Genomic DNA, 27,987 nt, shown 5'->3' on the forward strand with positions numbered 1-27,987 from the left:
CAGATATGGTAAAAACATATGCAGCTCTGTTGCCTCGCTTATCCTTTAAGGATATACTGTGGGAAGGTTTGTGTTTAGCAAGTGGGCTTCAGAACACGTCACACAGTAGAGGGATACCGACTCCCTGAGCAGCTTCAGTCAGGGCACTGAGGTGTCACTGTGAAAAGAGACATCAGAGAAGATAACAATCCGTGTATAGAAAAGATTTATTTCACTAAATTGAAGAAGACGTGCCACGGAGGCAGAAGTGTATAAAACTAGCAATGGACGGAAACACAGAAACATACAGAAAGAAGACAGTTATGGGGAACACTCTCAGGACTTTGACATGCTGCGAATTGTCTTGTGCTCTTTCATAGCCTTCTCCCACTCCTTCCCATTGATCTGCTCCACATGGATGCTGCGGACCGTCCCTTCGTCCAGGCAGTGCGCTGCGATCCCTGAGGGGAAGAAGAAAGTCACATTACTCCAGAATAAAAGTGCTTAATGTAGTTATTAGTAAACTAATCAGTCATAGGAAACGGACTACATTTCTCTCAATCGTCCATCAACGATTCCTATTCTAACAAGCCTGCATCATACATGTGTGGAAAATTGCCCTCTAGCTCCCTCTGATGAATGGCATGAATGTTATATGGCTGCTGGGATGCCGTACCGTAAAGGCTCAGCCACACTATTAGCGCTTTTATGAGCGTTTTTCAAAAATCGTTCACGTTCATTAAAATCACTGGCAAAATTGCCGCGATCGCAAACACAAATCGTGAATCGCAACCGTGGTTTTGCATTGCAATTTTGCCATGATTTCAGTTTGTGATTCCCGTTCAACAGAACAAGAATAAATCGTCCCCAAAATACTGCATGCAGCACATTTGTGATCTATGGCAAACGCTGCAATGTGAATGATCCCATAGGAATACATTAGTAACAGCACTTTGCTGATCGCTGGTGCACGGGTGTCTGAACCAGCAGCACAATGTATCACTCATTACGCATGCGGCAAAACAGTAAACGGCGCTATGATGTATACTTACCTGGGGATTCCTCCAGACCTATGAGGATAATGGGCTCCAACATCGTCCTCCCCGGCCGCTCCGTTCTCCTGTTCTGAGATTTTTTAGATTGCCCAGTTGCGCTGACCGCACTGCCCCGTCTCGCTCCTGCAGCCAGGAGCATTATGCGCCTGCACAGTGTCACTGCAGGTGCAGAACGTGCCCAACCACAGGAGCGCAATGGGCCTGCATGTGTGGCTTGGATGTGCAAAAGAGCACAACTGGCTGCTACTGGTCAAACTAACAGTGCTCAGAACGGGACAACAGAGCAACTGGGGAGGACAGTCATGGATCCCACGGTCCTCATGGGGCTGGAGGAAATAGAAGTCATGAAATGAATCTGCTCTCAGGTACATTTTAATTGGTTTAGCTCCAAACTGCATAAATCTGCATATCATGAACATAAAATGTGCGCATAACGTTAACATAAAAATCTGCATTAACTCAAAATTATTAGTATCGCCTTTGACCACACATAACCCATCTTCTTTACAGTTGTACTACAAGTAAATATGTACTTTGTACTAGATGTCCTTTACAACTGTTTGTGTATTGCCCTTTTTTGGATATGAACTTTGTTGTATGACATGCTGTTTATTTGTACATCATTACAGATTATGATGATGCTATATAAAGAAATAATAATATTTATTTTTTTATAGCAAAACAAGCCACAGCAACATTTACTTACCTCAAGGTGGCAGTCAAGATTCACCAATAACTTCTATTATATAATTTTCCCAGGGATTAGAAAATCACACCTAGCAGTGCCACTGTTAAAAGGTATTTAAAGATTAAAAATTACTACCATGTTCTTGCTTCTCAGTAGTTCTAATAAAGCTCCCAGTTCAAGTATACTGGCTCCATATTGCCCAGTAGTCATCTATTCTGAATTATGCCAGACCATTGAGTAAGTATCTGCTCTAATGCTGGGGATACACGGTACGTTTCTGTACCGTGTATCGAGCCGCTGATGCTCCCAGCTGATCATTTCCAACCTGTCCGATACCCGCGCGGATCGATTCCGCACTCGATCCCCGCGGGCGGACAATAGCGGGGAATCGAGCAGAAGATAAGGAAGCGCCCGCGGGGACGAGCTGGAATCTATCCGGGCGGCCGCGGGGACGAGCTGGAATCTATCCGGGCGGCCGCGGGGACGAGCTGGAATCGATCCGGGTGGCCGCGGGGGATGAGCTGGAATCGATCCGGGCGGCCGCGGGGACGAGCTGGAATCGATCCGGGCGGCCGCGGGGACGCGGCGGGAGTCTATCCGGTGGCTAATTGAGCCGCCAGATCGCTCCGTGTATTTACAGCATTAGATTCTGAAATTATTACTGAGCAGTCTGGGTCTGGGAGCAGCAGGTCATCACTGAATTGCTCACACTGGCCACAGGTAATAACTAGTACTATTGCAAACTGTTCGCAGCGAACAGGCCATGGAGAATGACCTTGCAGTATGCATTACTATGCAAACGCTTTCCCAGCGGCCACGCGTCCTGGATTGCGCGCCTGCGGCCGGGAGCGCTCTGCGCATGAACACGACATCATGCAGAGCACTCCCAGCTGCCGGTGTGCGATCAAGGACCGTGCGGCCATGGGGAAAGTGTCTGCGCAGTAATGCGTAATATGATGAATGTGGAAATGAGGTTCGGGCCATCTCTAGTAATAACCTGTGTATATATTGCACACTTGTAAATAAACATCATTATTTACTTTAAAATTCATGGTTTGGTCCTCAGTATTTCCTACCAAGTGACCCTTTGTTGTTGTGCAATGACTTCAACAATATGCATGGACAGATTGTTACATTTCCACTCTACACTGTAGTACTGAGATTCTCCAACACACTACAGCAACAGCGTAGGTGCAAAGAAGCTGCACACAAGTCTGGCAACCAGGAGGACTACAGGAGGGCAAGAAATAACCTCAACAGGGAACTGATGGTCGCCAAAAAGTACTATGCTGAATGGATGAAACAAAACCTCTGCTTAAATGACTCACAAGCAGTTTGAAAGGAGTTCAAGACCGCCACCAAAAACAAAGGGCACCCCCCCCCCCCCCGCCTCCCCCCCGGCCCTCCTCAACATGCTACATACAGTAATGAGATAGCCGAGAAACTCTGTAACTTCTACTCTGTAACCTGGAGGGCAACCAACGCCATCCTCCCCCCCCCCCCCCACCTCCAAAAGAAGTGTCCTTAAAGGAGTCATCAAGGGAAATATGCTAAAATAAGTGGTACTTACCGGGGGCTTCCTCCAGCTCCAAGCTCCCAGGACGTCCCTCGCCGCAGCTGTTCGCCGCAGGTCCGTCCCAGGCCCCGACGATGATGTCAGAGCGACCTCCAGGTTGGGCCGGAGCGGACTGCGCTGGAGGAAGACCCCAGTAAGTACCACTTATTTTAGCATATTTCCCCTGATGATTCCTTCAATCTAAACTCACCTCCTCAAGTGTGTGAGCCCGATGTTCTGCGCCACCTGTAAACACTAGGAAAGCCACTGGGTGTGTCGCCAGCCTGCCTGAAAACTTTTTCACGGCAGTTCGCTCGTATCCTCTCCTCCATCTACACCACGTTCCTACAGGAGGGCAAAGTCCCCATATGCTTCAAGCGGTCCACCATCATCCCTGTCCCTAAAAACGGAATCTTCAACCTCAACAACTTTTGGCCAGTGGCCCTAACATCTTCATGAAAGAGTGGTCTTGTCCCACCTTAAGATTTCTACAGTGGCCCCACTGGACCCATTTCAGTTTGAGTACATTAAGCAAACAGGTCGACCGATGTCACCATCAATATCTGCCTGAAGCTCATCAGTGGCCACCTGGATAGAGCTGACTCCTATGCCAGGATCCTCCTTCTGAACTTCTGCTCAGCTTTTAATACCATCTGAGGTCCAACCTACCCTACGCTTATGGATCACGGAGTTCCTCTTCAACAGGTCTCAAGTCATCAAGCTGGGGGCTTTCTCCTCACAACCAAGGGTTACCAACACAGGTGCCCCATAAGGCTGTACCCTATCACTGATCCGAAGCGAGGGTAGGAGGCGCCCAAGGTATAATTGTTCAAATGAACTACTAAATAGGTAAGAAGATCTTACCTTAGTGCTGCCAATTTCAAGAATGCAAGGTTTTCATAAGAAATATAAGTTTTATTATGCATCTGTTGCGCATAATAAAAGTTATATTTCTTATGAAAACCTTGCATTCTTGAAATTGGCAGCACTAAGGTAAGATCTTCTTACCTATTTAGTAGTTCATTTGAACAATTATACCTTGGGCGCCTCCTACCCTCGCTTAGTTTATTTAGTACGCCCCCTTAGAGGATTGTACTGAGTCCTAGAACTCTTCGCAGGTCTAAAGACTCACCCCTTTTTTTTGTTTTGGAGCAGCGACCACCAGACCTTCTTCTCACAAAGGCCGAGTGGGGACGGTATTTCCTCACATGCCAGTACGAGTGGTTGCCTTGCTTGCAACCCACCCTTGTGAGTATATATACTTCGCTCTATCTATCTCCAACTTTGACCTGACGATATTACACCAGATTGGCCTCCCGGTGTCTCTGTGTCTTTTTCTCGCCCCTACAAGATTTATATCACTGATCCTGTTCTCTCTATATTCGAAAAACTGCAGATCTGCAGAAAACTTTGTCAAGGTCATCAAAGTTGCTGATGACACCACCATCGTTGGCCTTGTTACAGCAGTAGGCCAGCAGGTTGAGAGAATATGCCACTGGGCTAGAAAGAACAGGCTGATCCTCAACACAGCCAAGACCGTAGAGCTGTTCCTCGACTTCAATAAGTATGCCTTCACCTCCAACCTACATTGACGGCACTGAAGTGGAAAGTGTACCCTCCTAGGCACAACCATCTCCAAGACCTGAGCTGGAAGGCCAACATAGGCTTTACCCAGAGGAAAGCCCAGCAGAGCATATTCTTGCTTTACCATGCATTCCTTTGTGAACTAAGACCCCAACTTTTAATGCATTTATTTATTATTTATTTATTGTATTTATAAAGCGCCAACATATTACGCAGCGCTGAGCTGTAGGGATAACAGTGGTGCCTGGATGAGTGAATCTGTGAATGCATTTGTTTGAACATTAGCATGCGAGTGTGCAAAGGGTTACTGATTTTTGCTATTTTCTGGCCACACCCCTTTAGCACCTCCCTTTCCTTAAATTACTTATTTAAATGTCCTAACTAGAGGCAATGCGCCTGGATTTATGTGTCTTTTTCTTGTTTACACTTACTGCGTCACCATAAGCTAGCATTACTGCATAATCTGTGCAGTGCAGTATGGCATGGATCACGCGTTAACGCATAAATGACTTTGCGGCGTGTATGCAGCCACAATAGCAAGTAAAAGTATGTTAACCTTTTGGAATTATATTTGTAAAAACAAAACAGAGGACACCAAGAGCCCAATAGTGCAATATTGTCTGGTAAGCTCAATATATAATGTAATGTCAAAGGTTCTTATACTCACAAAGGTGGGTTACCATCAGGTAACCACTTGACAGGTAGGTGGGGAGTATTAGTACCTGACCCCACTCAGGTATAAAAGTCGCTCTCTGTAGATAGGAAAATGGGGAAAGAACCCCTCCACCAGGGGTGGACTTAATCGTGCTGTAATATGTACGAACAGAGGCGCCAAGCAGAGTAAAACAATGTTCTAAAAATGATAAAAAGAGGGAAGTCGAGGTGGACTTACCTCCCTCTGGTAGTGGACATATACTCAAATGGAGAGTAAAAAATATACAATTTATTCACAGCTCCATAAAATCGCAATGCGTGCTCACACGCTTTATGGACCTGAACCAGTTTTATATGCTCCTGTACTGCCTGATGAAGCGGGAATGTTGACCGCGAAACGCGTTGCGATTTTATGGAGCTGTGAATAAATTGTATATTTTTTACTCTCCATTTGAGTATATGTCCACTACCAGAGGGAGGTAAGTCCACCTCGACTTCCCTCTTTTTATCATTTTTAGAACATTGTTTTACTCTGCTTGGCGCCTCTGTTCGTACATATTTTGGAATTATATGGATTTCTGCACAAACTGGTCATAAAATGTGATCTGATCTTCATCTAAGTCACAACAATAGACAATCACAGTCTGCTTAAACTAATACCACACAAATAATTAAATGTTTCCATGTTTTTATTGGACACACCATGTAAACATTCACAGTGCAGGTGGAAAAAATATGTGAACCCTGGAGAAGGTAAGATACTTACCGCATTGCTGCTCTACTGTCCCTGGTGGGGGAGAAAGACAGCAGTGCCAGGAATTGCAGGAGGGGCTCTGAGGGAGGGAAAAAAACTTACCCCACCTCCATTTTCTGACCATGGTATTTTCGTTCAGTAGCACAGGAGCCATATAAACTAAGGGCACCATTTACAAAGAAGTGAAAAATTGAAAATGAGAAAATACGTGGCCATAGCAACCATCAACCAATTATTTTTTTTATATATCTCTTCCTATGAAAGTATAAACAACAATTCCTATTGAAACTTCTTAAAGTCTGTTTTGACTTACCATACCCATCAGGATTGGAGCGAGGTGTGTAGAAGCTCTGGACTCCACATATTTTGCAGAAGGTATGTTGTGCTTTTTTGGTGTTGAAGGTGTAAGTGGTAAGTTTATCAGCACCCTACATACAGGAAAAGAACATACGTAAGTAGAAGTCTTACAGCAGAATCACAAATCCTTCCAACAGAAGACCCAGACTGGATGCAACTGATACGATAACGTTAACTGATAACACACAGCCAAGCTATGTTTTTATCATACAACATAAAAATTGCTTAGCTTGGTAATATTTGTTTTGTTTCAATTGAGGAAGAAGGAAATTATGTAGTTCATTAGCATGCCAATGCAAATACTTTGTCCAGCTATAGAACACTATATAATAACAAGCAGCAAGAGTCCCAGTATGTGTTTGGTTCTCCCCCAACTCTGTTTACCAGCTCACTATTTCCATCAGCATTGGAGGCTGCTTTGCATGGGGGAGGCAGCCAATCTCACACAAAATACTTTGTCCCTTGCTAATGGGTACATCCACTGCAGTCAGCTATAATAGGGCTGTTGTTTTTTTTTTTTTTTTTTTTTAAATAAGAGGTGTAACAGCTGCCGCCACTGTAATTCTCTGGCATGTTTATAGCAATACATTCTGCTTTTTATTTGCTAGGGTAGGTACAGTAGGTCACACAGGAAGGTTGATGACCCTCCCATGGCTTTTTGCATTGTTGCAAATAGGTGTAACTAATCTTGGTGTTTTTGAATCATAATTAGAAAAGGAGACTTTTTTGCAGACTTCCAAGAAGTAACCTGTGCGTGTTTTTCCTTTATGTGTGTTTAGATTATATCTGAGTGTAGCTTCCAGCTCTTCTGCTAGGCCTGCTCAGATAATCCCTGCATATGTCGTCTTTATGGGAAGAATGGTTTCAGACTGAGCAGTCTATTGGATATGACTGCCAGCCCTCATCTCACCCCAGCAGATCTGGATCTGGTTGGCATGAGCTACCTGAAACAGTTCTTCCCTCGGACAAGCTTATAATGAGGCAGCTCATTTAGAAAAACATCATTAGCAAAAGCACGTCATGGTAACCAACCAGATGCAGATTTCCACTTGCTTTTTGAAGAAAAAATAAAGATGTGAAGGGTGTCCTTATTTCTAAGTCCACGGCACAAACACGTACCTTCAATAACTTAAAACGCGATGACGGCACAATGAAGTGACGGTTTTGCTTCTTTACACAGATGCTGCAGCTGAAAGAAAAATTACATTTGACTAAATATTTTCAAATTAGACCATAAACATTATTTTCACAAAACTTTAATATTTCTAGTATGTGTATATATGATGTCGCTGAATAATAATAACAGGTGCTAAGAGAATGCAAGCAAGAGCAGTTGCCCATAGCAACCACTGAGAAACTGTTTCAGTTAAGGGCTGAAACCTGATTGGTTGTTTCAGGAATTTCTTCATATTTTGCAACTGTCTTGATAAATCATCCATAATGGGCCTCATTTACTAAAGCTGCTGATGCTGCCTGGATTTGGAACTTCCTCGTGTTGTCCACTCCACTGCAGTCATACAGCTAATCTTATAGCAACCCTTGCTAAGCCTATATAACAATCTAAATCTACTGTACCGGGCAAATGTCACCTGTTTGGATCGAGCTCAATGGTTTGACACTCCGGTGCATGAGCTTTGTACAGACGCTGTAGGGGAGTTTTGTTTGGTGATTTTTGCAGTGACCAAGAATACCTAGGTGAGAAGTAGGGAGACACCGGGAGCCCAATGGTGCAGTATCGTTAGGTATAGGGAGGATAAAATAATATAGATATATACTCACAATGGTAGTTTGCAGTTCCTGCAACCACTGTATAGGCCTGCAGGGAATTGACTGTCCTTGCTTGGTACTCCAGGTCCTGCTGGATACTGGATGGTCACTCTCCTGTAGTACAATAGACTTTCCAGAAAAACTGCAAAGCTATTACCTCCAAAGGAGGTCTGACTGGTAATGGGTATGATGGAGGCACCCAATTTGTGTTCTATTTTAGTGTGTTAAAATATTAATAAAAAAAAATAAAAAAAGAGAGGTAATCACTTACCTCTCCAGAAGATATAGACACCAGTTCAACTGTGAAAAAGTTTTTATTCAAAAAGCAATCGGATAATGCGTTTCACGGGTCATGGTCCGCTTCCTCAGGTCAATTCAAAATGCCTTGATAGCATAGGGAATAGAGTGTAGGTGCCTTGACCTGAGGAAGTGGGCCAAGACCTGTGAAATGAGTGGTCAGATGACTTTTTGAATAAAAACTTTTTCCATTTGAACTGGTGTCTATATCTTCTCGAGAGGTGAGCGATTACCTCTCTTTTTACTATTATTTTTATTTATAGTTTAAAACACTAAAATAGAAAACACATAGGGCGCCTCCATCCTACCCATTACCTTTATACAGACGCGTCCTGAGCCTACAGCCGAGTGACATGCCCGTTTCTGTGGAAATGGAAAAAAAGTGACAGAGTGGCTTCTGCCGGACGGGGTAAGGACATGAACAAGTGCTCAAGGGTTGCTGTTCAAGGTCCACCATGCCAGTTAGTGGAAGGAATGGTCAATGAGATGCTTACAATCCTATGTTAATGCAAGCTTTATGCAAATTTATGGAAATGGCCCAATCAACTGCAGCCACTACTGAATTTTATTGGTCAATTTCTGAACTTCCTAAAGCCCCATACATACTGATCTCTGTCACCAAGCAGGGATCAGTACACGATCCCGTGGGCGACAGAACTATACAGACTTGTCATCATCCTCCAGGCTGGCAACGCATCTATTGCTAGAGGGGGAACAAGCGGTGTGCAATGGAGCAGATTCCTGCAGACGGGGGAAAAGGACCAAACTATGTGATCAGGCGATGTTCATGCATTGGGGATCACCAAAGATTCGGCAATCGCCGGCGGCCAAATTAGTCACTGAGCACCACTATTCATTTTGGCATATGGCGTCACTTAAACGATTAGCTGGTCCGCTTCAAGAGCCTTCTAATACTTGCTAATGTGGTAATCCACCTGGCAGTTCATACACAGAACGGTTGTTGTCACACTGCATGCTCTGTTTTTACAACTGTACTCAACTGCACACTGCATCTTTATTGGTCATGTGTGATTGGGATGGGTGGCTTTCCATTTAACTGAGCAGGTAGTGTTTTGAGGGGAGAAAAACTACTGCAGTTGACTGTCCTCAAAACCATAAATATGAACTAGGCCTAACAAGATCGTACCAGCAAAGCAGGCTTTATTGTAATAATGGTAAAACGTGTTGCTCTCTTTAGTGCATTGAAGGTCAGAGTCATGGCAGTGTTTCTGTAATACATACAGATATTTGTTTTCATCTTACTTGCAATCAAAGACATGAAGGTCGGCAGAGGCCCAAACCTCGAAACGAACTGCTCCGCAGTGACATCCTCCGCTGTGCTTCACAAGGCCTTTGTATTCACTGCAAAACACACAGCGCTCAGTCACTCTCATATACAGCACATATCATGAAGAGACACGAGTTCCGGGCTATTCCAGGTACCCTGCTCATTTAACATGGAAACAGATTATTTTAGCACAATTCTTGGTTAAACCGCTGTAAATTAATATGAATTATTAGAGTATAATAGACCCAGAAACACCCCTGGCTGTTTAAATCATGACTCAATCCTTAATTATTATTTTTTCTTAAACTCAGCTCCAGGCAAGAGTTTTTGTTAATTATAGAGGCAGAGTTAGAATTTGTTAATCTTTGTACTTACTGTATGTTTGAGTCCCTTACCCTAATGACCACATGGGCTGTGATGAGAATTCTGGCCACAACCAAGACAGGAAGTGTGTTATCCTCTCACTTACCACAAGGATTGCTGGGAAAATGTGTGTAATCCCGTGCAGCAATACTATGGAACCAGCCCCTCCTTGCTGCTTTGCTACTATCATTCCTTTATTACCTGCTTTGAAAAACAACCCAGTATTCATACAAGCTTGGTTATATAGGAATGGAATGGACTTGAGAGCCCTTTCACACTGAGGCGGTGCAGTGCGGAAAATTTACCGCAGAACACTGCAGCCTAATAAAAGTCTATGGGGGAGTTCACACTCCCCATGTTGTAGTACTGTTTACCGGAAGTGCCCTATCTAAGGCATGTCCATACCTACGTTACTGTTTGGCTCCTGCGGAAATCTGTGTCGGACCGGAAGTCATGTAAGTCTATAGTAATGCATGTGAAATTAAAAAACCTAAGCATTAACAATACGCCTCCGCGCACGTCATCAATTGCCCAACAGGAAGTGGGCGTCACTTCCTGCTTGGCGGGATGCTAGATAGGGATTACCACGTACTAATGCGATAATCCCCGGAGGCCTGTTTGTGGCAGTGTGGTGGCCACACCACCAATCTGTAGTGTGAAGCCGGCTAGTGCATGCCAAAAATCGGTACTTAGAGCTTTTAGTAGCAATTTTCATGAGCAATTCCTGGTGTTTGCCTAGCGATTTTTAGTGTTGAGCGATTTCTGGAGCAATTGCATATAACAGGAAGTACATTTTGACCTGGAGGTATCAGTTTTTGGCAAAGAAACGCTAGGAAAATTGCCATTTGTGGCGCTCTTTAAAGCGATTTTTCCATTTTCCTATACTTTACATTGAAGCGCAATCACCCCCAAAATGCTGCAGGACCCGTGTTTGGGAAAAAATCACATCGCTCTGGCGTGCACTAGTCCATAGAAATGCATTAGCTAGTGCTTTTTTTTTTTTAAAATGCTCGGAAGCGCTCTTGGTGTGTACTAGCCCTATTTGATCATCTATTTGAACTATACTAAAATCCTGATTCCCTTGCTAACAACCAGCTTGTATATTTTATAACAAAAAAAACAAAACAAGAAAATAGAAAGGAAAGGCCATGGTTGAACACAGGCGGGCTGAATATGACCTACTTTGTTACCTAAAGGACAGGAAACAGGCAGTGTGTGACCTGAATTTTTTTCATTTGAAAGTAGGTAAAGAAGTATCCACATACGAGATAAAAGTCTTCAGAAAATGAAAGTTTAAAGAGAACATGTAACAAAAAAAAAACAACCCTCTAGGGGATACTTACCCCGGGAGGGAGAAGCCTCAGGGTCCCAATGTGGCTACCCCGTTCTCTGTAGCTTGGGGGAATCCAGCGCTGGCTCCCCCAAACCACCTTAAAGAGAACCAGAGATGAAATAAAGTAAAGCTTTTATACATACCTGGGGCTTCCTCCAGCCCCATATGCACGGATCGCTCCCACGCCGCCGTCCTCCGCTGCCTGTATCCGCCGGGAACCGGGTCCCGTAGTTTCGGCCAGTCGGCGTCAGCACGCGGCCAATTGTCCGCATCAAAGGGGCTCCCTCCATACCCGTACGCGTGCGGCTCCCTTCTGCGCAGCCGCATGCGTAAGGGTATGGAGGGAGCCCCTGTGCATGCGGACAATTGGCCGCGTCCGCCGGAAGTGACGGGACCCGGTACCGCCGATAGAGGAAGCGGAGGATGGCGGCGTGAGAGCGATCTAGGCTTATGGGGCTGGAAGAAGCCCCAGGTATGTATAAAAGCTTTTTTCATTTTCCATCTCTGGCCGTCTCTGGTTCCCTTTAAGGCTCCCTGTAAACTGCAAATCCGATTTGCGATTCCGATTTTCCCTGTTTGCTATCAACAGAAAAAACACAGCATGCAGTAACGATTAAACATCGGAAATCGGAATCGCATGTAAAAAACGATTAAAAATCTGAATCGGAATCACATGCAGTGTGCAGGGAGCCTGACAAAGGGCGATAAGGACTGCGCAGGTGCGGCAATATTAACCTACCGCGATCCTGCACAGGCGCAGTAGCGTCTCTTTCGTTCGGGAAAGGCAGAAATAGCTGAGCCTGATAGATCCGCTCTACTACTCAGGCGCAAAAGACTTGCGCTTGCACAGCAGAGCGGATACGATCGGGCTTGGCTAATTCCGCCTTAGCCCAGGTGAAGAGCTGCTACTCAGGATCGCGGTAGGTAAATATTTACCTCGCCGTTTGGGGGGTCACAGAGCTGGATTGCTGGTACTGAGGAGGACAGGGGAAGCCTCGTCAGGATCCAGAAGCTTCCCCCTCCCGAGGTAAGTATCCCCCAGGTGACGTTTTTAAGGTTACAAGTTTTCTTTAAAGATAATCTGCAGATAATATTTGTAAAAAAAAATTACAAAAGACCTCAAAAGATACAGATGAAAGATATTTATCTCTCAATCTTTCAGATTCATCCCGGTGGATCTGATCTGAAGATGATTGTTCGTTAAACAAGGTATGTACAGGATCTGCAGGTATTTCTTATGGTTTGTGTGCACAGCGCATGCGTGAAAAAGGAGGAAGTAAATAGACGATGAAAGCATTTTGGGGGTCTTTTCTATGAACTGATGTTTTGCATGTGTACAGCGTCTTTAGAACGATCAGTCTTGAAATCTCCCCGACAGACCTATACAGCAGATTAATTAATTAATGTATCTGATGCGTGTCTGCTTAACCTCCCTGGTGGTACGCAGTTTCAGTGGCTGCGTCTGCGGGAGGGATTTTTTTAATTAAAAGAGTTTTTTTAATGTTAGCTGGCACTAGGCTAGCTAACTATGTGGCCCAAGTCCCCCAGCACCTCTCTGACCCCTCCGATCGCCGTCGGCTATATTTACCCGTCCGCAATCCCGCGAGAGCTGCAGCTTCCAATTTAGCTTCACTCGTCGCTATGGCGACAATCGGACATGACGTCATGCGCAGTTCTGATCCTCCCCATAGCGAAGCTGGGTGCTGATTGGGAGGCTGCGCCATTGCGGGATCCCTGGGGGGTACGTATACCGGCGGCGATCAGGGGCCATCGGAGGGGACCGGAGGGACTTGGGCCACATAGTTAGCTAGCCTAGTGCTAACTTAACAATAGGCAACTAATTTTATTTTTGAAAAAATCCTCCCAGGGCGATGTGATCCCCTGCGGCGGCTAGCCCGACACTGTGTCGGGCTTACCGCCAGGGAGGTTAAAGAAGAACTGTAACCAAGGATTGAACTTCATCCCAATCAGTAGCTGATACCCCCTTTCCCATGAAAAATCTTTACCTTTTCTCAGACAGATCATCAGGGGGCTCTGTATGGCTGATATTGTGGTAAAACCCCTCCCACAGTGTAATGTCAGGACCTAGGTACTGACATCATACTGTGGGAGCCTTGTTGCATTGTGGGAAATAACAACTGTTTCCAACTGCCAAAAATGCATCTTCTCCTTCCACAGAGATCACCTGCCAATAGTAAAGATGTCACCATGTGATAAATGTCAGAATGTAAATCAGGGAGATGAAAGATTTTACAATGGGAAATCACTGACTACATAATTTATAAATAACTATTGTAAAAAATTAAGTACTTTTTTCATTATATTATTTTCACTGCAGTTCCTCTTTAAGTCCATGCTCTCATTGTCACAATAGCACATTGGAAAAGTTGTACCAGCTATAGGGATATATTTCACGCTGAATGATGACAGCTGGGGAAGGGGATGCATTTAATCAGTCAGAGTGAATGAAGTTTGATTGAATTATTTCCCCTTTGCTGGACACAAATTCCTACTGCCAGGCCCCACTTAAACAGATACAGTGTGAAACTGGATGCTGGATCCAAGCTGGTCTGTGACAATGAAATGCCCTAGAGGCTGCGATCAGGACACGCTGTGAGGTGGAACAGCTTAGGCTGGCTCCGCCCCATCCTGGGATCGTATCCCTGTTTGCAAATCATCCAATATTCACCACAAAAACGTTAAAGCTACAGTCACATGAAAAAGTGAGTACAGCCCAAGTAGAACCTTTCTTCCTTTTTTAACCTGTATTAACATCTAAATAGTTTATCTCTGTGCAAAACTATACACAATAAAGGCAAAGTGAAAGGCCAAAAAAGTGAAAAACTGACTTTGTAATAATTTAATACATTTGTAATTTCCTACGCACACCCTTAGCTATAGCATAGCTATACCTGGTTTTGCATTTTTAGCAGTATTATTATAACACACATTGATTTTCTTTCCCCAATCTTCCACTCCTGTCAATGTGAGTATCTAATTACCCCCCTAGCCATTGTTTGTGCACCCGACGTTGCGCCCAGCCCCCCTCCCCCACACAGCACATTGGGAGGACAAGCAGGCCCCAACGCCACTGGTGTTAGGAATGATTCCATCCAAATGTGTAGGGTCTCACCTCCCTGTAGCATGAATGTGTCAGTGCAGTAAACCCAGTAAAGCAGGTGGAGTGTGAAGATTCATGAACCAAGTGTCCATTCACACAGTAATATCCGTTGCAGAATAGTTCTACATGGCAACTCACTGTCCATACAATTCTATGGCTCAGTTCACATCTCTGTGTTGTAATGGATTGCGTTATTCTGACTTGCTGTAGGCAGGCTTTGAATTAACGTGTTACAACACACAGTTTTTACTGCAGCTCACCCACATTATAACACGTGTTATGCAAAGCGCATAGGGTGGATTCAGCCTACGACAAACAAGAGGGATACAAAGCTGTATACAGTTGCCATTGTTTCCAGAAAGCTTTCTAAAAAAAAAAAATAATTGCAGCTGTAGGCTGAGGATGACAAATATTATATAATGGCATTCAGTTACAAAAGGGCTGTGCAGTCAGTGTTCTCTGCAGGCTCTTTTAGCTCGGTGCTCCACCCGGCTTATTTTGGTAACCGACGGCTATCATCGGCTCACCTACTCATCCGCCTCTAATGCTGTATGCAAAGTTGCATAGAGAAACGCCATCCCTGCATTCTCCAGGCCCCGCCCCACACGGCTACTTTTTCATGCCATCCGGCAAGCAAAGAAATCTGGGGCGAACACTGTGTGTAGTGATGACATACATTATATAGATTTTTTTACTAAAGTAAAGTAACCCTTTAAAACCCAACTCTGGGGACCTTTTGATCTGAATGTATTGTTAAGCATCGTATGTTTCACACACAAAAAATGGCTTAGTGTATCTTATTACGGTAATAATGTAAAATAACAAATGCACAGGTCATTTGTGCTGATCTCCTAGTGCCAGACATGCAGTAACTATTCCCAGTCCTTCAGTCTCCTGCAGCAAGGGGGGAGGGGCAACCTCTCTCTACTGAAATCACGCCCCCTCACCAACCAACATTGGGCAACTTGCGACTCTACTCTGTATTCTTGGTACATCTCAACTGGAATTTTTATAAAAACACTACTTACACGTTTTTAAACCAAGGAAAATATTACTAAATCTGACATAATAAACTGTGTCACATTTAGTTACATTTACAGAAATTCACTGAAAAAGAACATTGACATTTGGTTCCCTGTTCACTTCTCTGGTATGACAAAAGCTGAGATGTTCCAGACAATCAAGGCAATCACGCAGTACCATATGGACTCAGTGGGGGAGAGCTAGAGAGTCATGCTGGGATTGCCAGGGTGAAATAGACAGTTTGCTTATTTCTGGCAACAAACCTACAAATTAGACAACTGTCGTCGTAAACGATTTTCAGATCCTAAGCAAAAGTCATTGTAAATCTACTGCATGACATATACTGACTCTCTATGTATTATCAGTGGCCCTGCAATCCTAGACCTTTATGCCAGACTGCTAACCAACCAACCCCGTCACTGCCACATAACACCAGTCCTGCACTCCCTTCACTGGCTACCTATAGAATGGAGAGTCCTATTCAAGATCAGCCTACTGACATTTAAATCCCTGAATAATCTGGGCCCTGGATACATGAAAGAAATGTTGCAGCTGCGTAGCAATCCCCGCATTCTCAGATCCACAGGTTCTAATAATCTAGTCATACCCAGAGTCCACTTGGAAACTTTTGGTCCCAGAGCCTTCTGTCATGCTGCCCCTACGTTTTGGAACTCGCTACCTCAACAGATCAGGACAGCTCCATCCCTGGCCGTGTTTAAATCCAGACTGAAAACCCACCTATTCAGTTTGGCATTTGCAGAATTATAACTTTTGTTGTGTGAATACTTCATCCTACTACCAATTACTGAATCTGAGAGAGCCGAAGCGCTTTGAGTCCTATGGGAGAAAAGCGCTATAGAAATGTTATTGTATTGTATTCATGCACATTATTTCATGCTGAACTACAGCAAGGGCCCTGACCCTGAGCAGAATGGGGCATATTTACATTAAAATAATGCACACTTACCTTAAAGTGGACCTGAACTCTTACACAGGACAGAAGGAAAACAGAGACATGCACCCTTTATGAATTTAGAGAGTTTAGCCTGTCTGGTTCCGTCATCTGTGTCTAATCACCACTGTAATTTCATCTCTCAGCTGTGTCAGCTGAAGAATCTCCTCTGCCACGACAGAGAAGCTAATTTGTAAACACAGGATGTTAACAATATGTCTGCTTCCATGAAAGCAGGAAGTAGACACACTGCAGCTTTACTGGAGGATTTGTATCTGCTGTAACAAAGAAATGTTTTTCTTAAAGGCCTCTTTCACAGTGGGACGTTAAAGTCGCACGTTACAAAAAATTATAACGCAGACTAACGCACAGCAATGCAAAGTCTGTGCGACATTCACAGTGCACACGTTGCATTGTGTGTAACGTGTAGAAATATTTACAAAGTGCTGCATGCTGTGCGTTTAGCAATACATTTGCTGCGTTATGTGTGTTGCACATGCTCAGTAATGTTTTGTTCTTTAAAAAAAATGTAACGCATGCGCCGTTTTCGTTCCATCAGTATGCGACGAAAACGGCTCACCAAGAGACACATAACGCAGTGCAAAATAACGTCCAATGTCATAACCAACATGCGCTGCGTTAGGGGCACGTTGTGCGACTTTAACGTCGCATCAAACGCAAAGTCCCTATGTGAAAGGGGCCTAAAGGTTATTATGCTGTTGCTTATCTTTTAGAGCAGAGAGAAAGTTCTGAGTTCAGATCCGTTTTGATAAATCCCTTTTTATCCTAGGCTTCACCTCCTGGGCTCTCAGTGCATCTTCCAAAAATGCATAAATGGTGGAGAAACTGTGGGCTGATGGACTAAGGACAGTAAATGCGGCCATACAATCAGTTTTTTTCATTCTGTTCTGTAATTTCAGAATTTTCATTGACTGTTCTGTAAAATAATCAGTTTGGGGGGAGTATTAACCACAAAAATTGTTAACCACAAATATTCATTTTTCTGTTTTGTTTTCTATAGAGAAAAAACTCTGTAGATTTTTTTTTTGTTTTCTGATCAGCTGTAGAACAATTTTCATGAAAACTGACCAGTATAGCCAAGTGTAGCCATTTTTTTTTAACAAATGGTGTATTTTTATGTTTAATGTAAGTATTACTAATAAATGAATACATAAAATAATCTATTTTTAATGAAAATTATGTTTTATAGGCTGTAGTAATATAATAAATGTGTAATTAATATTTCAGATATACATTTAGTAACCAGATGTTCAAAGATAAAGTCCCTTTAAAAATGTTTTCGCTAAGTTTTTGGCATAATAAAACATGTATATGGTATCATGGATGGGGATCATCTCCTAGAAGTAGACTTGGGAGAAACAGTGAACTGGATCTGGCCCCTAGTGGGTTATCTAGATATCTAGAGCCTAGGATAGAGTTGTTCCTCTGACTTGTTTTATTCTGAGGTTACATAAGAAGGCATCCTGCTCATTCATGCAAAGACAGAAATATGTAGACCACAATTTCAGTGATATGACAAAAAAAAATAATAATAATAATAATAACAAGATATTGTATTTCAGCCAGGCCGTTTTCAAAGCGACACAGTCCCCTCTCTGACTACAGTTTCAGGGCTATAGTAGATTTTGCATGGAATCATTTTAACAATTTGATTAATAAAGTTTATATTCTTATCCACTTCCTCTTTCTTTGGGATTTCTTTATAAAGAAAAAGAAGACTATTGTACAGTAGAATCCTTTAAAGTAAACTCCAAGTGACCAGGGGAAGTAGTTTACTTTATCAGAAGTTTATTACAAGAGAATTGGTCAGACTGTATACTGTAATTATACAGACCTATTTCCTGGGATCTGAGGACTGAGTTTACTATATCCAGAGGTGTACTGTAGATAGCCAGAGGTTTACTACGATGATCAGTTTACTATAAAGGCATTCTACTGTAGTTTAGACATAGCATATTTGTGATTTCATAAGTATATTTAATTTGAAATAACCAATTAAAACAATACATGTTGAAAAAAAAAATAAGGGAATTTTTTGTATCTTCAAAACATTTCATTGCTACCAAAATGTCTTTGTCAAGTTTAAATAAAGTGAAGGTGTCCCAGATAATCCATTTGAACTGATAAAAACATTTTTCTAGTGCACATGTATGATGTCGATGATTGAGAACCTTCACAGAAATAGTTTGCAAATTATCATTCAACTAAATAAGAAAAAAAGGCATGCAAATTTTACACTAAAATTCACAATATTTGTTGTTTTTATTCTCTTATATGAAGTAAATATGGAATATATGATTTTATTTAACTGAAAATAAAAATTGACCAAAATTAAACTACCATATTAGGGTGTGTACTATACACACATTCCATTTTAAATGGCCAATTTTACCACTTCTATGTAGTATGAGGGCCCTAAAAATTGAATTTTATGAACAGATTGTAAAGGTAAGTTCTCATATTGTATTGAAATGGTAACATTGTCCAGTGGTTGACCAATAAAAATTGGATGTGTGTACACAAACCTACACATTTTAATGTATAGTGTGTCTGAGCCCTTACAGCATACGAAGAGGATGAGGAGATGAGCCGAAGTCAGCCTGGTGCTCCCCAAAATTAACCGGGTGGAGCTAAAAGAGCCTGGGGTAAACACTAACGTATATGCAAATACATAAAATGCCCATTTATCCCAGAATAAAATGCATTATAAATTATTTTTTAATTATCAAGATTTTGGACTAGTCCATCTCCACTTGTGGATTCTCAGTATTTCCTTTGTTCTTTACAAAAGCTCTCAATGGAAATGACCCACACAAAGCAGCCTGCCAGCCTGTGTACACACACACACCCACACTATTCTGGCAGTTAGATTGCACCACTGCTAACTATGAAATGCTTTTTCTCATGAGCAGACTAATCCAAAACCTGTCAAATATATTTACTACCTACTGTAGCAACATAGGAAAAACAGGAGGTGAAGAGACGCCCAGGCGGTGAATAAAACACTTTAAAGAGACTCTGTAACATGAAAAAGATCCCCTGGGGGGTACTCACCTCGGGTGGGGGAAGCCTCCGGATCCTAATGAGGCTTCCCACGCCGTCCTCTGTCCCACGGGGGTCTCGCTGCAGCCCTCTGAACAGCCGGCGACAGGCCCAACTGTAATTTCAATATTTACCTTTGCTGGCTCCAGCGGGGGCGCTGTGGCTGCTTTCCTCTCCGAACTACATGGAAATACCCGATCTCAGTCGGGTCCGCTCTACTGCGCAGGCGCCGGAAACTTGCGCCTGCGCAGTAGAGCAGACCCGACGGCGATCGGGTATTTCCGTGTAGTTCGGAGCCGACAGCCGTCAAAGCGCCTGCGCAGGAGCCAGGAAGGTAAATATTACGTCACGGCTGCACGGAGGGCTGCAGCGAGACCCCCGTGGGACAGAGGACGGCGTGGGAAGCCTCATTAGGATCCGGAGGCTTCCCCCACCCGAGGTGAGTACCCCCCAGGGGATTTTTTGAGGTTACAGATCCTCTTTAAAGACAATAATAAAATTTGAAAGGAAGAGGTGGCTTACCTCATAGATGACAAATCACTTTAGAAAAAGGAATTTAATTGTAATACACAAGCACAGGCAACGCGTTTCGTGGGACCCAGCCCACTTCCTCAGGCCAAATAAAGTGCTGCTCTATATGTCAAGCAGCGTTTTCCCGCAATAGTGGTCCTTTAAAGGAGTGATTCAAGCTGTAAAAAAAAAAGGATCCACTTACCTGGTGCTTCCCCCAGCCCGTGGCAGCCGTCCTGTGCCCTCGCCGCAGCTCCGGTGGCTCCCGGTCTTCTCCGCTGGTGCAGCTGACCTGGCCAGGTCGAGTTCCAGGTCGGCTTCTTCTGCGCTCCACAGCACGGGTCACGTGTTTTCCCCGACGTCATCAGGACGGCACTGCGCAGGCGCAGAACTACTGCACTTGCGCAGTTCCGTCTTGATGACATCGGAAAGACCACGTGACCCGCGCGGTGGAGTGCATAAGAAGCGAACCCGGAACCCGACCTGGCCAGGTCGGCTGCACCAGCGGAGAACATTGGGAGCCACTGGAGCTGCGGCGAGGGCACAGGACAGCTGCCACGGGCTGGAGGAAGCACCAGGTAAGTGTAAACCCTTTTTTTTTTTTTTTTACAGCTTGGATGTATACTTTAAAGTAACACTGAAGCATCACCTACGGAGAGGGAAGCCTCTGGATCCTGCAGAGAATTCCTGGTCCTCTCTCTGTGTCCTCGGTCCACCGCTGCCGGGGAGACTGTGGGGGGCAGTGTAGCTATTTGATCAACTGGTTCTGGATCCTCAGAATGTTTCAGAAGCAGTTGTGTCACCGAATGCTTCTGATGATGGGTGGCTCCGTACTGTGCATGCACTTGCGCATTACGGAGCCATCTGTCTTCCGAAGCACTGGGAGACATGAGTGCTTCTGATGCCTTCCGAGGACTTCTAGAGGTGGCCAATTTGAACCGCCAACAACGGGGGAACGAGCACACCGAGAGAGGACCGAAAAGGCTCTATGAGATCCAGAGATTTTTTATGAGATTCAGATACTTCCCTCTCCTAATGTGAGTTTCTGACTTTTACATGACGCTTCAGATTTACTTCAAGCAGTATTATCATTAGAAGCTCCCATCGTGGTCACTCACCATCTGTGATCAGCATGCAGTGAATAACCATGCATGTGCTTTTCCTCGAGGCCTCTGATACAATTTCACAGTCGAGTTTGGCATTTGGAAATTATGATACCACTTCAGGTCCACTTTCTATGTAGCCTTACACTTGGCAAATCATATCACTTTCATCAAAACTACCATTGATCCCTTGACCTACTTTTTTAACTGAGTTTGGACTGTTTATGTATCAAACATGGCACTGGGAACGGTGGTGGAGGGGGTGATTTGTATTCACCGTTTTATATGGTACTGAGCGGTACAACAGTACTGGGGGAGGGGGGGGGGGGGTGGTGGTTGGGCGCTTCTATAGACTCAATTTCTTCTGAAATCTTATTTAGGTCAGGTGTTGCTAGGTGATGCATTGACCATTATTGCCTTGATCAATTCTTCTATCAGGAACTAGTTGGCCATTTGCTGAGCTGGACCACTATGAACTCTGTGTATGGCTAGCTTTAAATTAGTTCTTATCTGACAACAGTAATATGAGAATGCCTTCTCTACACAGCTGCTCATGCAAGTCGATTTATAAACGGAGCTGAGACTTACATTGGAACTGTAGCCAAGGATGGAATTTCATCCCAATCAGTAGCTAATATCGCTTTCCCACCAGAAATCTTTACCTTTTCTCAAATACATCATCAGATGGGGGTCTGTATGGCACATATTGCTGTGAAACCCCTCCCACAGTGTGATGTCAGGACCTAGGTCCTGACAGTTTCCTGTCTGTGAACCTTGTTGCATTGTGGGAAATAACAGCTGTTTCCAACTGTCAAGCAACCCTCTATGCATATGTAAATCTATAAAAAAACAACCTTTTAGCCTATTGCATTGTTAGTGGGTGTGGTTATAGATAATGGCAGTTGGTGCTATTTTTTTCATGTCTGCCAGTAGTAACAATTATGACGTGCAGGCTGATTGTGGATCAAATAACATGAACAAATTACATGGCGAATATCAATCATTTGTTGATCTCTCTTCTATTTTTTAACTTTATTTCCCCTTTTCGGCAAACTTCCTCTTCAAATGGTTATAAAAACAGTGATAGCATTATTATTATCTGCCGCTATTATTAATCATCATCACATCTTATCTCCCTTTTCTTATATCTTCCCCTACGTCTCATTCCCAGACTTGAAGAGCCAGGTGATTGTAGAAGGAGATAAACAAGACCACGTAGTGTTGGCTTTACACGTGTAAGGGGAAAACATACAGGAAAGCAGAGAGACCAAAAATACATGTTATAATGGGTGAAAGGAAATGTATACACAAGGAAAAATAGAATAAATAATGATTATTATTACCCCCCCCCCTCCCCCTCCTTCATGTCCTGTTCAGTAAATGTATGCTTTATAAGTAACCTATTTATACTGTTTTTTCTTTTAGAGAGTAGCTTACCACCACTATTACGACTACGAATAATAACAACAATAATAATATCAATGTGTCCATAGTGTTAACTTCTCATCACCAACAAAATTACCATTTAACAAATGAAATAAACTGACACAGAGACTTGGTATTGATACACATTATTATAGGTAATATGAGGTCACTTGATTTAAAAAAAAAATCTTAATGTTATGTTCTGACAAGCAAAAAATGAATGGACATTGGGCGCCATAAAATAGCTAGGACATAATCATTGCTGTAGTACAGGGAAGCTGAATTCACTTCTAATTAGGGCAAACATGCCAATGTGGAATATATGGAACATTGCAGGTGATCATTCCCTTCATTCACAATTTTGCTTTGTAGAAATAGAATTATATTATAGGGCAGAAATAAAATCCCCAACTTGAATATTGTTTTTTTTTTTTTTTTACACATGTTATGATTAGGCATTCCCCCTTCTTTATATGTATTTACTGTTCCAGCACTGCTTAGCTTTGTCTACAGACATCATGCTGCCATTTTGTGATGAGGATCGCACTGTTCTCAGCTATACAGCAAATCGCAATTACAGAGAATGACCCTCCCCCCCCTCCAAAATGAAGGAATTGGATATAATCTCACACCTGGGCGCCGAGGAAAGTGCTAAGAAAGACTATAATAACAGCGATGTGCGTTCCTCATTACTCCTCACAGATCGCATAGATTATCCTCTATTTTGGTGGGTGTCTTGACAACACGACAATGATCAGACCCGTAACAACATCAATGGATGGCTGTCTCTGGGTTTCAGAACGGTATTCTATTCACAGTGACGATCTCCCGCCCCACTTGCCAGCTCACTACCGTGCAATAGTGCTGACTGGCTAGACAAAGGCACCATGAAAGACCCTAAACAAAAAGACCCCATTAGTGCCTGTGCTGTGCCACGATGTCTTTGCTTCTGATTCATCTACTGCACATGAATGATGCTTGTTGTGCCAGTGGGACATGTGCTGTTGGCCATGTTTTTGATCAGTCTGTATATTTATGTGGCTCGTTACTCTGATGAGTATATTAATACCTGAAGCGCTATTCCATTCTGATAGGATCATCTTACCACAGAGGTCAGCTGACACATTCGTTCTGCGAACTAAACACAGTTAATTTACCAAATAGGAACCATGAAAGCTATGATCACTAATAAGGCACAACAGCACACCTGCAGACGTGTGCACAGGTATCCGGTAATGGAGTCCAGCTGGCATTGACCCTGCTAGGAAAGCCGGCTAGGACTGGCTAATGGGTGCCAAGTCCATGTGGCACTCGGTGGGAGGGACATAATAATGCCAGGAATTACAAATCACATCCATATTATTATATAGAAGGATGTCTCTGTTCTGGTTTATTATTAGTAATCAGACATCAGATCTAAACTACTTTAAAGAATAATGAATAAGATCTGGACTATTTTAGAGAACTGGGAATAAGATCTAGCCGGATGTAAATATAGGAATCCGATCTACACCATTATAGAGAATTATTGTCTGTCCTAGAGAATCAAGAATCACCTCTTGATTACCATAGAGAATTATGAGTGACTGTTGTTAAGTATTGATAATCAGATCTACATTATGGCAGATCCTTGGGAATTAGATCTAGATTCTTAAAAGAGAATGATGCACCAGATGTGGATTATTTATAGAGAACTGATTCCTGAATAGACACCCAGGCTGCCCCTGAAGATACTTACTAGGAGTCCAGCAGAAGTTTGGCTGCATCCTCGGGGCTCAGACTTTGTTGCTTGACAAAGTTGAGCCAGCGGTGCTTCTGGGCGCCCAGGTCCAGCAGCTCGTCCTCCTTGCTGTCCTCCTCCACCTGTTTCTTGATAGCCGCCTGCTTGGCTTTGCTCTTCTTGCTGTCCGGGAGCTTCGCTGCGGGTTTAGGTGGCACCACCAGCTTCACCCCGGCGGCGGCTGCGGTCCTGGTGTGCCTCTCCGCGGGCTGACGCTTCGCTACAGCTTTTTTAGCCTTCACCATCTTGGCTCCGGGTTGTCCCTGTCGTTGCTTCCCCCCGGGACTGATCAGCACGGTGACAATCGGCGCTGCAGCGAGGACTTCTCACTTTTTCTTTCCTTGTTCTCGTACGAGTAGTCGGAGACAGGCAGCCGTCAGCGATTAATCACGCACAGGACGAAGGTGAAGCCGCTTTTTCGCTTTGTTTAGCTGCTTGTGTAGCTTTTTTTCCCCCTTTAATTGTCCGCTTCGCTGAACATCCAGCAGGGGGTAGTGGAGAGCGCTACGAGTCCAGCACACAGGCTCAGACTGCCATGTTGGCTGCTCGAGGAGACAAGTAGGGTAGGAGAGTATTGGGTTGCAAAGGCTTGAAGAATAATAAAGACTGCATGGACTGTACTGTGTATGCTTGATCTGGGAAATGATCAATATTTACCGAATTGCAAATAACCATTTGCAACGGTCGATCGGAATTTGATTGAAAATGGAATGCTGCTATTGCGAGCATTTGTACCACACTGGATGTAGTAAAGAGTTATGGGGCCATCAGGACAGGGCCCCTTCACACTGGGGCACTTTGCTGCATTTTGCATTGATTTGCTGATTGCCGGCGAGTCTTGTTCGCGGAATGAGAATTGCAATCGCTGTACAATAGCTAGTGTGATTGGAATGTAAAATCACTATCTCTGTTGTTGTGATTGCGTTTTGCGATCGCAAGTGTGAATGGGCCACAGGGGTAGAAAGAAAATGAAAGGAAGCTAGTTTATTTTGTGTTTCTGTAATGCCATTTATCCTACCGTGAAAAAGGGCTATCCATGGATTTTAACGTAAAGTGATATGAAAAAGTGACTGTAGGAGACTAAATGTCCTGCTCCAAAAGCAAGTGAGACGTGGGCACTGCCACCAAATGTGAAACATTGTGCCCTCCCTTCCACAGCCCCTAAAGCATTTAAAGTGGAGAGTAGGAGATAGTTTGTTTAGTCTAGCTGGGACTAGATACCATTGAGTTAAAACTTTATAGGCTGATTCCATAGTGTATATATTTGTCGAGCAACTGGCAATACGCACCCAGCAGTCAGCCCAGTCTCCTTGTTCTCTATGCTGCCCCATTTCTCTTTCCTAGCTCCAAATGTAAGGATGTAATCTAGAAGATTCAAGACAAGAGATTCTGTAGTAAATAGCAGAAATCGATCCAAGGCCAGACGGGTTCCCAAGGCACATGTTCTCGAAGAAGGAGGGGAGAAATGGTAGCTCTTTATCGTGTATAAGCGAGGAAATCCAGTGCTTTATCTGCAAATATCTAAAGTATTCAGGTGGGGCGGGGTTTATCTTTTATATCTAGCCAGACTAGAAGTCCCCTACCAGTGAGGAAATCTTTTACTAGGAGAAATTGATGCTCAGACCACTATTTAAAGGTGTCTGGATTATCAAAACCATGCGGGAAGAGGGGGTTATGGGAGATAGGACATAGGGGTAGGTATGAGGACTGTAAGCCTCCTGAGTATCTAAATGAGTCCCAAACCGCCAAATCAGAGGAGAGGAAGTGGCTTAGTCGTTTTGGTCTCAACTGTTTTGGGATCCAGGGGTGTGTGTGTAGTTTAATAGAATGACAGTCAGGTAGCTCTAGGAAGGTCCATAGAGGGGCATCTTGGATTTTGTAGAAGGATAAAAGGCGAGAAGCCACAGTCGCTCTGTAATATAGAAGAAGGTTGGATACACCTAGTCCGCCGTCATATTTGTGGGTTAGTAATGACGTTTTACTAATTCAAGGTCTCTTATTGGCCCATATAAACGATAGTATCTTGTTTAGGAGAGATCGCATAAAATTTGGAGGTGGGCAGGAAGTGTGCGAAAAAGGTATAAAAAAAGGTATAAGATCTTTGGGAGACATTTTTATAGCATGTATCCTGCCAAATATAGATAATGGCATATGAGTCCAGGATAGCATGTAATGTGTTTGAATAAATAGTGGTAATTGTTTTCAAACAGGGTTTCAAATTTGGAAGTTAAGGTGATACCCAAGTAGGGAATGGAGTTAAACCATTTGGAAGTCCAGGGCAGAAGATAGTTCCTCTTTTAAGTCTGGATCTAAAGTGACATTCATGGCGAGAGATTTTTGATTTTTAATGGTGAGACCAGAAATGTGTGAAAATCCAGTGTGAAGGGCAAGAAAATTAGGGATAGATGTCAAAGGTTGAGTGACTGCGATAAGCATGTCGTCAGCAAACATTAATGCTTTATGGTGGACCCCTGCACACTCCACACCGGAAATGTTTTCATGCTGTCTGATAGCTATAGCCAAAGGCTCAAGGGCTGCATTCAAGATTTTATTGAAAATGCATAAGAAAACCTACAAACAACCACCAACAAAGGTGGGTAAAATAGGTAAGTTACATAATCTGTTATATAAAAACATATACCGGTAAACCATATAAAAAATGCTTAGTAGTGATATGACAGGCAGAGATTGAGAAAGCAACACTATATAGGCTGCACACGCAGTATATATCATAACACTCAAAATAGACGTATCTCATTAGATGAGACCATACTGTCACAATAGGTGAGCAAATTTATTAAAGATGAATTTGACAATTTTGGTGAGTCCAAACTTTTTTTTTTCTTTGTATTTCAAAGAACACCAAAAGTGATTTATAAAAAAAAAAAAAAAAGTTACATACTATCCTAGAAAGCCTTCCTGGATCGTCCTACTGTCCACCATTCCAGCGTAGATTTCCCTCTATAGCTATTTGACTCAGTAAGTCAAATGGGTTTCATTTGGCCACAAACCCGGACATGGAGGAGCGCATCCAGACTGGGCATGAGCAAGCAAGGTCCGCACATGCTCAGTAACAACAATAATATTACTATAGCACTTTTCTCCCATAGGACTTAAAGCGCTCTCTCAGATTCAGTAATTGGTAGTCGGATGAAGTATTCACACAACAAAAATGATATTTCTGCAAACGCCAAAATTGAACAGGTGGGTTTTCAGTCTGGATTTAAACATGTCCAGAAATGGAGCTGTCCTAATCTGCTGAGGTAAGGTGTTCCATAATGTAGGTGCGGCATGACAGAAGGATCTGGGACCAAAAGTTTTCAGGTGGACTCTGGG

At 43.4% G+C, this 27,987-nt stretch overlaps 2 protein-coding genes across 2 annotated transcripts in view; one reads left to right on the forward strand and one right to left on the reverse strand.

Annotated features, from left to right (window-relative positions):
* Positions 1 to 17,812, forward strand: part of PIGL (phosphatidylinositol glycan anchor biosynthesis class L) — a 225,813-nt gene extending 208,001 nt beyond the window's left edge. The window contains exons 7-8 of the mRNA XM_068270357.1: positions 12,837 to 12,883; positions 17,561 to 17,812. Coding sequence (XP_068126458.1) covers positions 12,837 to 12,878 — 42 coding nt within the window. The 3' untranslated portion in view covers positions 12,879 to 12,883; positions 17,561 to 17,812. The remainder of the gene's footprint in view (positions 1 to 12,836; positions 12,884 to 17,560) is intronic.
* CENPV (centromere protein V) lies at positions 189 to 25,118 on the reverse strand. Its single transcript, XM_068270358.1, has 5 exons — positions 24,610 to 25,118; positions 9,954 to 10,052; positions 7,746 to 7,815; positions 6,583 to 6,697; positions 189 to 440 (listed from the first exon to the last, which is right to left on the reverse strand). The coding sequence occupies exons 1-5, from the start codon at positions 24,894 to 24,896 to the stop codon at positions 316 to 318; spliced, it is 696 nt and encodes a 231-aa protein (XP_068126459.1). The 5' UTR covers positions 24,897 to 25,118; the 3' UTR covers positions 189 to 315.
* Between the last annotated feature and the right edge of the window lie 2,869 nt (positions 25,119 to 27,987).

Source organism: Hyperolius riggenbachi, chromosome 2 (genome assembly GCF_040937935.1).
Source record: "Hyperolius riggenbachi isolate aHypRig1 chromosome 2, aHypRig1.pri, whole genome shotgun sequence".
In the NCBI taxonomy this organism is placed as follows: domain Eukaryota; kingdom Metazoa; phylum Chordata; class Amphibia; order Anura; family Hyperoliidae; genus Hyperolius; species Hyperolius riggenbachi.